Below are 14,079 nucleotides of genomic sequence, written 5' to 3' on the forward strand. Positions count from 1 at the left end.
GGGTATTTGGCCGAATTCGTAGAGTTTAATGCTTTGTAGACTTTAATTCATAGGAGAGAGTTCTCACCATAAGTAATGAGTAGAGAGTTGAATCCGTAGTGACTTAGTGTCATAAGTAACGAGCCCGGGGCAGGCAGGGGGTGCCCCCCGCCCCCCCCATTTTTAATGGAAATCCTTTAATTTACGTTCCATCTTTTATTTTAAATGTAATTAGGCTAATAGTACCATACCGCCCAGGTGCGACCGAGCGAGACAAATCACACACGAGAGATGATGTTCCGTTAATGCAAACGCCACTGGTGGAGAAGTTAACCTCGTGGTGTGACTCGGAGGCAGGCCGAGCTTAGCCAGGCCAGACGTGGCTTAGCTTGGCCTGACCTAGCCAGGCCTGGATTAGCCTAGGCAGACCTGGTCTAGCCATTATAACAATAAGTCTCTGTTTCGATTTAAAGCTTTCGTGACTGCAAGGATTCATCTTCTTTGGTTCTTTCGGTAAAGTCACGTAGAATGAGAATAAAATAATAAATTAATAAAATAACACAATATTTTGTTAACACATTTTTTATGTGTTATTTTATTTTATTAATGTATTATTGTATTCTAATTCTACGTGTCTTTACCGAAAGAACCAAAGAAATTAAGTCTCTGCCTAGGCAGGCCTGGTCTAGCCATTATAACATTGACTCACTGCCTAGGCAGGCCTGGCTTAGCCTAGCTAGGCAGGCCTGGCCTAGCCTGGCTTAGCCTAGCCAGTCCTGGCCTAACCATTATAACACTAACTCTCTACCTAGGCAGGCCTGGCCTAGCCATTGTAACACTAATTGCCTAGGCAGGCCTGGCCTAGCCATTATAACACTAACTCTCTACTAGCCAGTCCTGGCCTAACCATTATAACACTAACTCTCTACCTAGGCAGGCCTGGCCTAGCCATTATAACACTAACTCTCTACCTAGGCAGGCCTGGCCTAGCCATTATAACACTCTCTACCTAGCCAGTACTGGCCTAACCATTATAACACTCTCTACCTAGCCAGTACTGGCCTAACCATTATAACACTAACTTTCTACCTAGCCAGTCCTGGCCTAGCCATTGTAACACTAACTCTCTACTAGCCAGTCCTGGCCTAGCCATTATAACAATAACTTTCTACCTAGCCAGTCCTGGCCTAGCCATTGCAACACTAACTGCCTAGGCAGTCCTGGCCTAACCATTATAACACTCTCTACCTAGGCAGGCTGGCCTAGCCATTATAACACTAACTTTCTACCTAGCCAGTCCTGGCCTAACCATTATAACACTAACTCTCTACCTAGCCAGTCCTGGCCTAGCCATTATAACACTAACTTTCTACCTAGCCAGTCCTGGCCTAGCCATTGCAACACTAACTGCCTAGGCAGTCCTGGCCTAGCCATTATAACACTAACTCTCTACTAGCCAGTCCTGGCCTAGCCATTATAACACTAACTCTCTACCTAGCCAGTCGTGGCCTAGCCATTGCAACACTAACAAACTGCCTAGGCAGGCCTGGCCTAACCTAGACAGGCCTCGCCTAGCCAAGCCAGGCCCGGCCTAACTAAGCCAGGCCTTGCCTAGCCAAGCCAGGCCCGGCCCGGCCTAACTAAGCCACGCCTCGCCTAGCCCCCCGGGCCCGGCCCGGCCTAACTAAGCCACGCCTTGCCTAGCCAAGCCAGGCCCGGCCCGGCCTAACTAAGCCACGCCTTGCCTAGCCCCCCGGGCCCGGCCTAACTAAGCCACGCCTCGCCTAGCCCTCCGGGCCCGGCCTAACTAAGCCACGCCTTGCCTAGCCCCCCGGGCCCGACCTCCGAGCCCCGCATCTCCGCAGAGCCCGGCCATGTCGCCCCTGTTCGCCTGCCGACTCCTCGCCCCGCTGCTCACACGCGCGGCACGGCGCGGGCAGTTCGCTCAGCAGTGCCCCAGGGTGAGAGCGCCGCGGCCTCGGGGATCGAGAATTAAATAGATTGACACAAAAAAGGGGGCAATGTTTTAATCGTGAGGGTTTACAATTAATGATTGACAACAAAAAAAATAGTCGACAAATTCGGGTCGCCTAGGCCTGCCAGCTTAGAGTCGAGGTGACCGCGAGCGTTTAAATTTATACTTTGAAAAACAAAATCCGTGAGCTTTGATGTTACGTTCGTTTCACTCGTAGCCGTGTGACGTTCGCGAAAGTGTTTCTTGTTGTTCTTGTTGTTGTGCGTGAGAGTTAACGTGGGGCCTTGCGGTGGGGAGGGAGAAGAATGGCAGCTACGGCTCCAGGCGGGGGTCGAGCCGATGCCCTCTGCGTGGTCGGCGCACGTGGCCGTGGTGTTGATACTGCCGGTGTGGTGATGGTGATGTGGTGATGGTGTGGTGATAGTGTGGTGATGTGGTGTGGTGTTGATACTGCCGGTGTGGTGATGGTGATAGTGTGGTGTTGATACTGCCGGTGTGGTGATGGTGATAGTGTGGTGATGTGGTGTGGTGATGGTGTGGTGATAGTGTGGTGATGTGGTGTGGTGTTGATACTGCCGGTGTGGTGATTGTGTGGTGATAGTGTGGTGTGGTGATGGTGATAGTGTGGTGATGTGGTGTGGTGTTGATACTGCCGGTGTGGTGATAGTGTGGTGATGTGGTGTGGTGTTGATACTGCCGGTGTGGTGATGATGTGGTGTGGTGTTGATACTGCCGGTGTGGTGTGGTGTTGATACTGCCGGTGTGCGGTGGTGTGATGATGGTGTGGTGATGTGGTGATAGTGTGGTGATGGTGTGGTGATGTGGTGATAGTGTTGTGTTGATACTGCCGGTGTGGTGATGTTGTGATAGTGTGGTGATGGTGTGGTGATGTTGTGGTGTGGTGATAGTGTGGTGATAGTGTGGTGTTGATACTGCCGGTGTGGTGATGGTGTGGTGATAGTGTGGTGTTGGTGTGGTGATGTTGTGGTGTGGTGATAGTGTGGTGATAGTGTTGTGTTGATACTGCCGGTGTGGTGATGGTGTGGTGATAGTGTGGTGATAGTGTGGTGTTGATACTGCCGGTGTGGTGATGGTGTGGTGATAGTGTGGTGATGGTGTGGTGATAGTGTGGTGTGGTGATGGTGTGGTGTGGTGATAGTGTGGTGATAGTGTGGTGTTGATACTGCCGGTGTGGTGATGTTGTGGTGATGGTGATAGTGTGGTGATGGTGTGGTGATAGTGTGGTGATGTGGTGTGGTGTTGATACTGCCGGTGTGGTGTTGTTGTGGTGATAGTGTGGTGTTGATACTGCCGGTGTGGTGATGGTGTGGTGATGGTGTGGTGTGGTGATAGTGTGGTGTTGATACTGCCGGTGTGGTGATGGTGTGGTGCCTGTGTGGTGTTGATACTGTCGGTGTGGTGATGTTGTGGTGATAGTGTGGTGATGTGGTGTGGTGTTGATACTTCCGATGTGGTGTGGTGTGGTGATAGTGTGGTGCCTGTGTGGTGTTGAGACTGCCGGTGTGGTGATGTTGTGGTGTGGTGATAGTGTTGATACTGCCTGTGTGGTGATGGTGTGGTGATGGTGTGGTGATGGTGTGGTGATAGTGTGGTGATAGTGTGGTGATGTTGTGGTGATGTTGTGGTGTTGTTGTGGTGATAGTGTGGTGATGGTGTGGTGATGTTGTGGTGATGTTGTGGTGATAGTGTGGTGATGGTGTGGTGATGTTGTGGTGATGTTGTGGTGATGTGGTGATAGTATGGTGATGTTGTGGTGATAGTGTGGTGATGTTGTGGTGATAGTGTGGTGATAGTGTGGTGATGTTGTGGTGATGTTGTGGTGATAGTGTGGTGCCTGTGTGGTGCCTGTGTGGTGATAGTGTGGTGATAGTGTGGTGATGTTGTGGTGATAGTGTGGTGCTAGTGTGGTGATGTTGTGGTGATGTTGTGGTGTTGTTGTGGTGATAGTGTGGTGATGGTGTGGTGATGTTGTGGTGATGTTGTGGTGATGTTGTGGTGATAGTGTGGTGATGGTGTGGTGATGTTGTGGTGATGTGGTGATAGTATGGTGATGTTGTGGTGGTAGTGTGGTGATGGTGTGGTGATAGTGTGGTGATGGTGTGGTGATGGTGTGGTGATAGTGTGGTGATGGTGTGGTGATGGTGTGGTGTCTGTGTGAATGGTGTGGTGTCTGTGTGGTGAATGGTGTATGTGTGGTGCCTGTGTAGTGAATGGTGTGGCGTCTGTGTGGTGTGGTGCCACCAGTGTGAATGGTGTGGTGTCTGTGTGGTGAATGGTGTCTGTGTGGTGAATGGTGTATGTGTGGTGCCTGTGTGGTGAATGGTGTGGTGTCTCTGTGGCGTGGTGCTACCAGTGTGAATGGTGTGGTGTCTGTGTGGTGAATGGTGTGGCGTCTGTGTGGCGTGGTGCTAACAGTGTGGTGTCTGTGACGTGGTGGCACCAGTGTGGTGAATGTTGTTGTGTCTAGCGTAGTTTGGTGTCAATCTGGCGTCTTACTGGCTTCATGTGGGATGTGGCATTATGCTTTATTTATCTTTTCTTATCTGCGTGGTATGGAATGGAGTAAAGGATGACTGGTGTTGTTCCGATGGCATTTGAAGTGTTACTGCTCTGGGGTGGTGTGGTATTTGAAGTGTTTCTGCTCTGGGATTGTGTGGTAATTTAAGTGTTTCTGCTCTGGGATTGTGTGGTAATTGAAGTGTTTCTGCTCTGGGATTGTGTGGTAATTGAAGTGTTTCTGCTCTGGGTTGGTGTGGTAATTGCTTGTGTCTTGGTGTAGTGTGGCGTCAGTTTGTTATTACGGTTGCTGAGCAGAGGCCAAGAGGGTCATAATGTCAAGCAGCCAGCAACAAACAGCACTGTCAGAGTTGCAATGGATAATCGTTAACAAGTGTCTTGAATTGAGCAAGATTAAAAACACATTTCGTACGTAATGTAAATATAAAAGGGCTTGCAGAGAGCGATGATAGGAGACTATTCCGGAGTGGAGTCGTGCGCGGGAAGAAGCAGAAGGAGAAGTGTTTGTGAACTGCCCGGTTTGGTGGTTCAGCACAGCGTGTGCCGCCTTAACTCGGTGTGGTGTGCCGTGGTGTGCCGTGGTGGTTTGGAACATGACCCGTGTGTGCCTTGACATGGTGTGTGTGGTTGGTGTGGCACCTGCCCAGCGTGTGCCCTAACCGGCGTGGCGGAGCACGCACCGCTGAACTTCTTTCGCACCGCACGTCGACCGACCGCGCGGAATCGGAGATGCGGGGGGGACGCGTAGCGGTCGTGTGGCTTAAACTGGTGCGCCCCGCCGCGGCCGCCGCTCTGCCACGACCCGACCCCCCCACCCCCGGCAGACGCTGGTGATCGTGGAGCGCTGGTGGCCGGTGCCGCTGGCGAAGCTCGGCAAGCCCCCGCGCCTCACGTCGCGCCACCGCGTCTACCGCTTCGTGGAGGATACCAAGACGCGGCCCAAGGACCTCCTGGAGCTCATCCTGACGCGCCGGGTCCCCGGTGAGACCCCGAGTCCCAAGACTCGCACTCAGGAAAGGGGGGACGGGGGGGGGTGGCGGGTCCGTGGACCGGAGCAGAAATCGGTACCCGCTAAATTTGGTGTAACGTCAGGAGCAGCCGATACAATTTATACGGCCAGTCGGAGTGAATTATTTGATAAGTGGGGGGGTGGGTTGGGGGGTTATCGTACAGTTGGCTGTTATTTGGCTGCATGATGGAAATTGGAACCCGCTAGAGATTTGTACGTGCGTTGAACTTCTTTCGCGCACCGTACTCACAAGTGAAATATCTGGTGGGGCGCTCTTGGACTAAGGGAGTGTTCCGCCACGCTGGAATATTTGGCCATGAATCCCATTAATGAATGAATTCCATTAATTAATAATGTAGAGCACCCACCACAGGTTTATACGAGAGGGTGACATTCAAAGCTCCGCACAGATACATGTAGTCCATTGCTGTACTGCCACCTTCATGGTGATGAGGTGTTGACGGTCATCGCGATCAAGTGGTGGAGAAGGGGGGGTCAAACCTGCGGTGAGACTGTGCTGGGCATCGGCATCGTCATCGCCACCACCACCGTCATTATTGGCAACGTTGTCATCCTCATCAATATCATCATTGCCATCGTCGTCATCGTCGTTGCCATCACCATCATAGCAGCAACATCGTCGTCAGCATCGATGTCATCATCTCGGCGGCAGCAGCAGCAGCAGCCCGGTCGCCAGAACTCACAGCACCACCGCGTGCGAGGCCACCAGCGCTTGCTTGCACCCACGATGTACTTGGTCCCCGTCACGGGAACGTGGAATGTGGACGTCGCGGTTCGTCGCCGCTGCAGGCTACGGGCACCGCGGGGACGTGGTGCGCGTGTCGAAGCCGTTTGGGCGGAACAAGCTGCTCGCGACCGGCCAGGCGGTGTATGCCTCGCCCGAGAACCTGCGCCTCTTCCAGGAGGAGAAGGTGAGCGAGGGCGAGCGGCTGAGTGGGTGAGCGGGCGAGCGGCTGAGCGGGTGAGCGGGCGAGCGGGTGAGTGGGTGAGCGGGCGAGCGGCTGAGCGGGTGTGGGCGAGCGGGTGAGCGGCTGAGCGGGTGAGCAGGTGTGGGCGAGCGGGTGAGCGGGTGTGGGCGAGCGGCTGAGTGGGTGAGCGGGCGAGCGGCTGAGTGGGTGAGCGGGCGAGCGGCTGAGCGGGTGTGGGCGAGCGGCTGAGCGGGTGTGGGCAAGCGGGTGAGCGGGTGTGGGCGAGCGGGTGAGCGGGTGAGCGGCTGAGCGGGTGTGGGCAAGCGGGTGAGCGGGTGTGGGCGAGCGGGTGAGCGGGTGAGCGGCTGAGCGGGTGTGGACGTGCGTGCGAGCGGCAGTCCGGCGGTGTGCGCCTCCCGCTACGAACCCGCCGACCTGAGTTCGATTCCCGCTCACGGCTGCCAACACCGGTGACGAATATCTGAACCGCTCCTGGGCCTCCCCTAGGTCGGCTCAGCCTCAAATGGGTACCTGTTGCGGTGTGTAATCATCGCCACGAGGGAGACAAAGGCGTCTGGCCACACCATTCCTTTATGTGTTGTGTCGGGCTTCATAGGTGCTCGCTAACAGCACTTTCCCCAACAGTTTGTTAAGGCTTTTTGGGGGATCTTTATCTTTTGTGTGTGAGAGAGAGCAACTGGGTGGGCGAGTACGGGCGAGTGTGTGAGTGGTTGAGTATTAGGGTGATTATGGGTGAGTGAGTACGGGTGAGTGCGTTAGTGTATGAGTGAGTATGAGTGAGTGGGTTAGTGTAAGGTTGAGTGTGTGAGTGGGTGAGTGTAAGGGTGAGTGTAAGGGTGAGTATGGGTAAGTGTGTGAGTGTAAGGCTGAGTGTGTGAGTGGGTGAGTGTAAGGGTGAGTATGGGTGAGTATGTGAGTGGGTGAGTGTGTGAGTGGGTGAGTATGGGTGAGTGTAAGGGTGAGTGGGTGAGTGTAAGGGTGAGTGTAAGGGTGAGTATGGGTGAGTGTAAGGGTGAGTATGGGTGAATGTAAGGGTGAGTATGGGTGAGTGTGTGAGTGTAAGGCTGAGTGTGTGAGTGGGTGAGTGTAAGGGTGAGTATGGGTGAGTGTAAGGGTGAGTATGGGTGAGTGGACTGATCTGTGCTTTTACTTTTGGGACCCCTCCCCACTCCCCCCGCAACTCCCCTCCCCCTCAGCTTAACCCGGCCACAGCCAAAGAGGACACGACGCAGACCTGGACAGCGCTGCAGGTGAGACGTCGGCTTGGGGTACGGTGGGGGGTGGGGGCGCTGGGAGGCGGAGCCAAACATGTCCGTCAGGGTCACGTGGAGAATACCGGACCCCATCCAATTATATAGACAGCTCAGCCACGCACTGCCATCTCCTGGCAACCTCGTCAGCCCCTGGCATGTTGGGAGTCTCTTCTTCGTGGGTGACGGTGATGACGATCGCTGCACGATCCACCAACTCCTTCCTCCAAGGGGCTGCCTAATAGACCCCTCCCTCTGCCCTCCGCTCCCTCCCTCCGCTCCCTCTGCCCTCTGCCCTCTGCCCTCCCTCCCTCTGCCCTCCCGCCCTCTGCCCTCCCGCCCTCTGCCCTCCCTCCCTCTGCCCTCCTGCCCTCTGCCCTCCCTCCCTCTGCCCTCCCTCCCTCTGCCCTCCCTCCCTCTGCTCTCCCTCCATCACGTCCCTCCCTCCCTCCGCTCCTTTTTTTTTGACGATTGGAGGAAACAAGAAGATGCTCGGTGTTGGCGGCACTTTGCTTCGTTCATCATTTCGTTTATTTTTTTTCAATGCTTTGCTTTGTGTGCTCCCCCCCTCCCCTTTTTAAATGAAAGATTTCACAAAAGATTTCACGCTCTGCTCTCCTCCTTCTTACCCCTTCCCTCTCTCTGTACCCCCTCTCTCTCTACCCCCTCTCTCCCTCCTCTATGTCTATGTTCCCCCTTCCCCCCCCCCTTAGACCATGGAGCATCTGAAGAGCTCTCGCTTTGAGGTGCAGATAAAAGCGGACGCCGAGTGGCAGCTGACGGAGGAGATCGTGCAACGACGGTTCGAGAGAAACGTGGGTGCCTCACGCTCCCCCTGCACTGCCCCGATAAGTCCCAGTCAGGGCAAAGTCCCAGTCCATTAGCCGAGCGGATGGCCAGCGGTTATTGCCGTTCGGCTCGCGACCGAAAGGTCGCGAGGTCAAATGCCGGTCGGAGGTCGACTCGACCGATCATTCTTCCAGGACCAATACATTGAGTACCGAAGATACACAATCCCTGCCACGTGAATGTGGAATTTCCACCACTGGGCTCCGAGCCGTCGACAGGAAGCCGATCGCCACCCCACATTCCCACCGTGACTTTGCTTAGGGCGGCAGTGCCGCGCTGCGCCGATGATTCCTAAGGATATAGAAAACCCACTGTCTACACCGCACTTTGCCATATGACCTATGAATCTATGACGTTGACCCGTTTCTCCCGTCGGATGATTCCAGCTGGGAGTCTTCGTGGCGTCCCACGCCCTCAAGCTGCCGGACGAGCCAATCACGCGCTTCGGGGAGTACTGGTGCGAGGTCACGGTAAGGTCACGCGCGCTGCCCACGCAATCAGCTGACCTGTCCGTTCGGGCACCAGTGGCGCGCTGTGGATTCGGGGCGATCTGACTTTTTGCGCTTTGTGTTGCAAGTGAGTTTCCTTAACCTGGTGAAATCACAGACTTTGAACTCAGAACCTCACCAATGCTTGCTCCATTGGATCTGACACGGCCATTATGAACCTCCTGAGAGAGGCACATAGGCAGCCCCAGGATCTCGGAGACGCCGGCTCGGTCACTCTAACTCGGCCATTGTGAACCCACCGATACCCTGACTCATTGGGTGAACCAAATATTTATCATTGCCCCCTGGTGCCAGCGTCCCTGACACAGCCGTTATGGACCCCACAAAAGATACCCACCCCTGCCCCCCACCCCCCCCCCCCCCCCCTTTAGAGTTGGAGCTCGGGACACGGCAATTTTGAATCCACCGAGAGCCCTCGGGGGTTGAACCCATCGTCTGGGCGGTGCCGGCTCACCGTACTCAACATTATGAGCCAGCCGCGCAGCCCACGCGCGCCTCCCCCGCTCTGCGTTTTACTCGCTCGCGTGTTTCTCCCGCAGTTCAACGGCCTCGACACGGTGCGCGTCCCCATGCACGTGGTGCCGTTTGTGCCGGCATCCGAGCAAGGCCAGCGGGATTAGCGTCGAGAGCAGCAGCAGCAGCACCACCAAGAGCAGCAGCAGCAGCAGCAGCATCGATGCCAACAGCAGCATCAGGAGCATTGTTATCAACAGTAGCAGAAGCCGCATCAACAGCGGTAGCATCAGCAGCATCATCATGATCAACAGCAGCAGCAGCAGCATCAACAGCATCAGTAACCAACAGCAGAAGCAGAAGCGGAAACACAAACACCAGAAGCAGCAGCAGCAGCAGCTCGTACAGCAGCGAGATCACCCAACGACGTCAACATCAGCAGCAGCATCAGCGAGTTGGAGGAGATTCCTCCCCCCAGGATCTCTCTCTTCAACTCGTCCGTCCAACTTTGACCGCTGCCTCCCGGAGAGCCGAGCAGACTTCCCGAGAATCCCGATTCAATCTCTGAACCTGGTGCGTGCGTGCGTGCGAGCGAGCGAGCGTGGTCGATCAGCGGGGGGCGTCGGGCATCTCTCTCCCAGTGCTCGTGTAAGAGTGACGACGAGATTTGTAGATAATAATAAGAACAATAAAACAAATACCACACATCGCCAACAAATGTGACGAGTGGCCCCGTTGAACGCTGCTTTCACGCCGGCGGCGTCACGTAACGTGGATTATTGCATCGCAAGATTGCGAGACGCGGCGGCCGCTTGGGGGTGGGCCTTCATCAAGCAGTGGATCGATCACGGTCGATGATGACGATGATGACGATTAATCGCAGTGGCCATTAAAGATCCCGTGATGTCATTAAAAATAAATTCGGACACTGCGGAAAAGCCGCGCCCAGCGTGGTGGCACTGCCGATGACGTCACCAAGCCCCACCCATCACCTCCCGTCCAGCGGCACGTGTGGGGGGAAAGAGGCGAGGCTTTTTGTCCCTCTTTTTTTTTCCCCCCCCGAACTGTTTTCGTGCCGTCCGATCGGTCGACCAACGGAACCGATAATCGGATTACTCGAGTAATCGGATTACTCGAGTAATCGGGATTACATTCCAGTTGAGGAGGCGGGTATCTTCACCAACCCCCGCTGACCGGCGTGGTGAGGTACGTTCACGTCCCGACGCCCAGTGACGACGCAGCCGGAACAACACCATCAATGTTCAACGCCATCAATGTTCAGCGCCATCAATGTACCTTTTTTCAAAGCCCTTTGTCGATCCACTGCTGGATGAAGGCCTCCCTCCCGCCCCCACCCCCCCCCCCCATTTGCCGCGTTGGTCATGGGGATTGTTTGGCCATACTTCACCAGTGGGGCACAGACATCCACCAGACCACATGGGGCTGCAGATGAACAGCTCGTTTGACTGGCCTAAGGCCAGTGGATCTGAAACAGCAGCAGGTCCATGCCAGATGGGTGTAGGTATTGTGATGGTACCTGTGGGTGGATTGTATCACCCAGGTAGGTTGGTTGACCGTACCAGGTTTGTAGGTGACGTGATGGTACCTGCGGGTGAATGGTATCACCCATGTAGGTTGGTTGACCGTACCAGGTGTGTAGGTGACGTGATGGTACCTGTGGGTGGGTGGTATCACCCATGTAGGTTGGTTGACCGTACCAGGTGTGTAGGTGACGTGATGGTACCTGTGGGTGGGTGGTATCACCCATGTAGGTTGGTTGACCGTACCAGGTGTGTAGGTCACGTGATGGTACCTGCGGGTGGATGGTATCACCCATGTAGGTTGGTTGACCGTACCAGGTTTGTAGGTGACGTGATGGTACCTGCGGGTGGATGGTATCACCCATGTAGGTTGGTTGACCGTACCAGGTGTGTAGGTGACGTGGTGCTACCTGTGGGTGAATGATATCACCCATGTAGGTTGGTTGACCGTACCAGGTGTGTAGGTGACGTGATGGTACCTGTGGGTGGGTGGTATCACCCATGTAGGTTGGTTGACCGTACCAGGTGTGTAGGTGACGTGGTGCTACCTGTGGGTGGATGGCATCACCCATGTAGGTTGGTTGACGTACCAGGTGTGTAGGTGACGTGGTGCTACCTGTGGGTGGATGGCATCACCCATGTAGGTTGGTTGACCGTACCAGGTTTGTAGGTGACGTGATGGTACCTGCGGGTGGATGGTATCACCCATGTAGGTTGGTTGACCGTACCAGGTTTGTAGGTGACGTGATGGTACCTGCGGGTGGATGGTATCACCCATGTAGGTTGGTTGACCGTACCAGGTGTGTAGGTGACGTGATGGTACCTGTGGGTGAATGGCATCACCCATGTAGGTTGGTTGACCGTACCAGGTGTGTAGGTGACGTGATGGTACCTGTGGGTGAATGGTATCACCCATGTAGGTTGGTTGACCGTACCGGGTGTGTAGGTGACGTGATGGTACCTGCGGGTGGATGGTATCACCCATGTAGGTTGGTTGACGTACCAGGTGTGTAGGTGACGTGGTGCTACCTGTGGGTGGATGGCATCACCCATGTAGGTTGGTTGACCGTACCAGGTGTGTAGGTGACGTGATGGTACCTGTGGGTGAATGGTATCACCCATGTAGGTTGGTTGACGTACCAGGTGTGTAGGTGACGTGGTGCTACCTGTGGGTGGATGGCATCACCCATGTAGGTTGGTTGACCGTACCAGGTGTGTAGGTGACGTGGTGCTACCTGTGGGTGGATGGCATCACCCATGTAGGTTGGTTGACCGTACCAGGTGTGTAGGTGACGTGATGGTACCTGTGGGTGAATGGTATCACCCATGTAGGTTGGTTGACGTACCAGGTGTGTAGGTGACGTGGTGCTACCTGTGGGTGGATGGCATCACCCATGTAGGTTGGTTGACCGTACCAGGTGTGTAGGTGACGTGGTGCTACCTGTGGGTGGATGGCATCACCCATGTAGGTTGGTTGACGTACCAGGTGTGTAGGTGACGTGGTGCTACCTGTGGGTGGATGGCATCACCCATGTAGGTTGGTTGACGTACCAGGTGTGTAGGTGACGTGGTGCTACCTGTGGGTGGATGGCATCACCCATGTAGGTTGGTTGACGTACCAGGTGTGTAGGTGACGTGATGGTACCTGTGGGTGAATGGTATCACCCATGTAGGTTGGTTGACCGTACCAGGTGTGTAGGTGACGTGGTGCTACCTGTGGGTGGATGGCATCACCCATGTAGGTTGGTTGACCGTACCAGGTGTGTAGGTGACGTGATGGTACCTGTGGGTGGATGGTATCACCCATGTAGGTTGGTTGACCGTACCAGGTTTGTAGGTGACGTGATGGTACCTGCGGGTGGATGGTATCACCCATGTAGGTTGGTTGACCGTACCAGGTGTGTAGGTGACGTGATGGTACCTGTGGGTGAATGGCATCACCCATGTAGGTTGGTTGACCGTACCAGGTGTGTAGGTGACGTGATGGTACCTGTGGGTGAATGGTATCACCCATGTAGGTTGGTTGACCGTACCAGGTTTGTAGGTGACGTGATGGTACCTGCGGGTGAATGGTATCACCCATGTAGGTTGGTTGACCGTACCGGGTGTGTAGGTGACGTGATGGTACCTGCGGGTGGATGGTATCACCCATGTAGGTTGGTTGACGTACCAGGTGTGTAGGTGACGTGGTGCTACCTGTGGGTGGATGGCATCACCCATGTAGGTTGGTTGACCGTACCAGGTGTGTAGGTGACGTGATGGTACCTGTGGGTGAATGGTATCACCCATGTAGGTTGGTTGACGTACCAGGTGTGTAGGTGACGTGGTGCTACCTGTGGGTGGATGGCATCACCCATGTAGGTTGGTTGACCGTACCAGGTTTGTAGGTGACGTGATGGTACCTGCGGGTGAATGGTATCACCCATGTAGGTTGGTTGACCGTACCGGGTGTGTAGGTGACGTGATGGTACCTGCGGGTGGATGGTATCACCCATGTAGGTTGGTTGACGTACCAGGTGTGTAGGTGACGTGGTGCTACCTGTGGGTGGATGGCATCACCCATGTAGGTTGGTTGACCGTACCAGGTGTGTAGGTGACGTGATGGTACCTGTGGGTGAATGGTATCACCCATGTAGGTTGGTTGACGTACCAGGTGTGTAGGTGACGTGGTGCTACCTGTGGGTGGATGGCATCACCCATGTAGGTTGGTTGACCGTACCAGGTGTGTAGGTGACGTGGTGCTACCTGTGGGTGGATGGCATCACCCATGTAGGTTGGTTGACTGTACCAGGTGTGTAGGTGACGTGGTGCTACCTGTGGGTGGATGGCATCACCCATGTAGGTTGGTTGACCGTACCAGGTTGTGTAGGTGACGTGGTGCTACCTGTGGGTGGATGGCATCACCCATGTAGGTTGGTTGACCGTACCAGGTTGTGTAGGTGACGTGGTGGTACCTGCGGGTGGATGGTATCACCCATGTAGGTTGGTTGACCGTACCAGGTGTGTAGGTGACGTGATGCTACCTG

At 54.9% G+C, this 14,079-nt stretch overlaps 1 protein-coding gene across 2 annotated transcripts; it reads left to right on the forward strand.

Annotated features, from left to right (window-relative positions):
* The first annotated feature begins 1,768 nt into the window (after positions 1 to 1,768).
* Positions 1,769 to 10,230, forward strand: MRPL9 (mitochondrial ribosomal protein L9). Of its 2 annotated transcripts, none has more exons than XM_032975931.2 (7): positions 1,769 to 1,940; positions 5,317 to 5,473; positions 6,312 to 6,433; positions 7,648 to 7,701; positions 8,415 to 8,516; positions 8,937 to 9,020; positions 9,599 to 10,230. In XM_032975931.2, exons 1-7 carry the CDS (start codon positions 1,854 to 1,856, stop codon positions 9,677 to 9,679), a joined length of 687 nt encoding a protein of 228 aa, XP_032831822.1. In that variant the 5' UTR covers positions 1,769 to 1,853; the 3' UTR covers positions 9,680 to 10,230. The 2 variants fall into 2 exon arrangements, with proteins under 2 accessions (XP_032831822.1, XP_032831823.1); XM_032975932.2 differs by lacking the exon at positions 1,769 to 1,940 and adding an exon at positions 2,279 to 2,341.
* The last annotated feature ends 3,849 nt before the right edge of the window (positions 10,231 to 14,079 follow it).

The sequence above is a fragment of the Petromyzon marinus genome, chromosome 57 (assembly GCF_048934315.1).
Source record: "Petromyzon marinus isolate PM22_M1 ecotype Great Lakes invasive population chromosome 57, UKy_Petmar_22M1.pri1.0, whole genome shotgun sequence".
Lineage (NCBI taxonomy): Eukaryota > Metazoa > Chordata > Hyperoartia > Petromyzontiformes > Petromyzontidae > Petromyzon > Petromyzon marinus.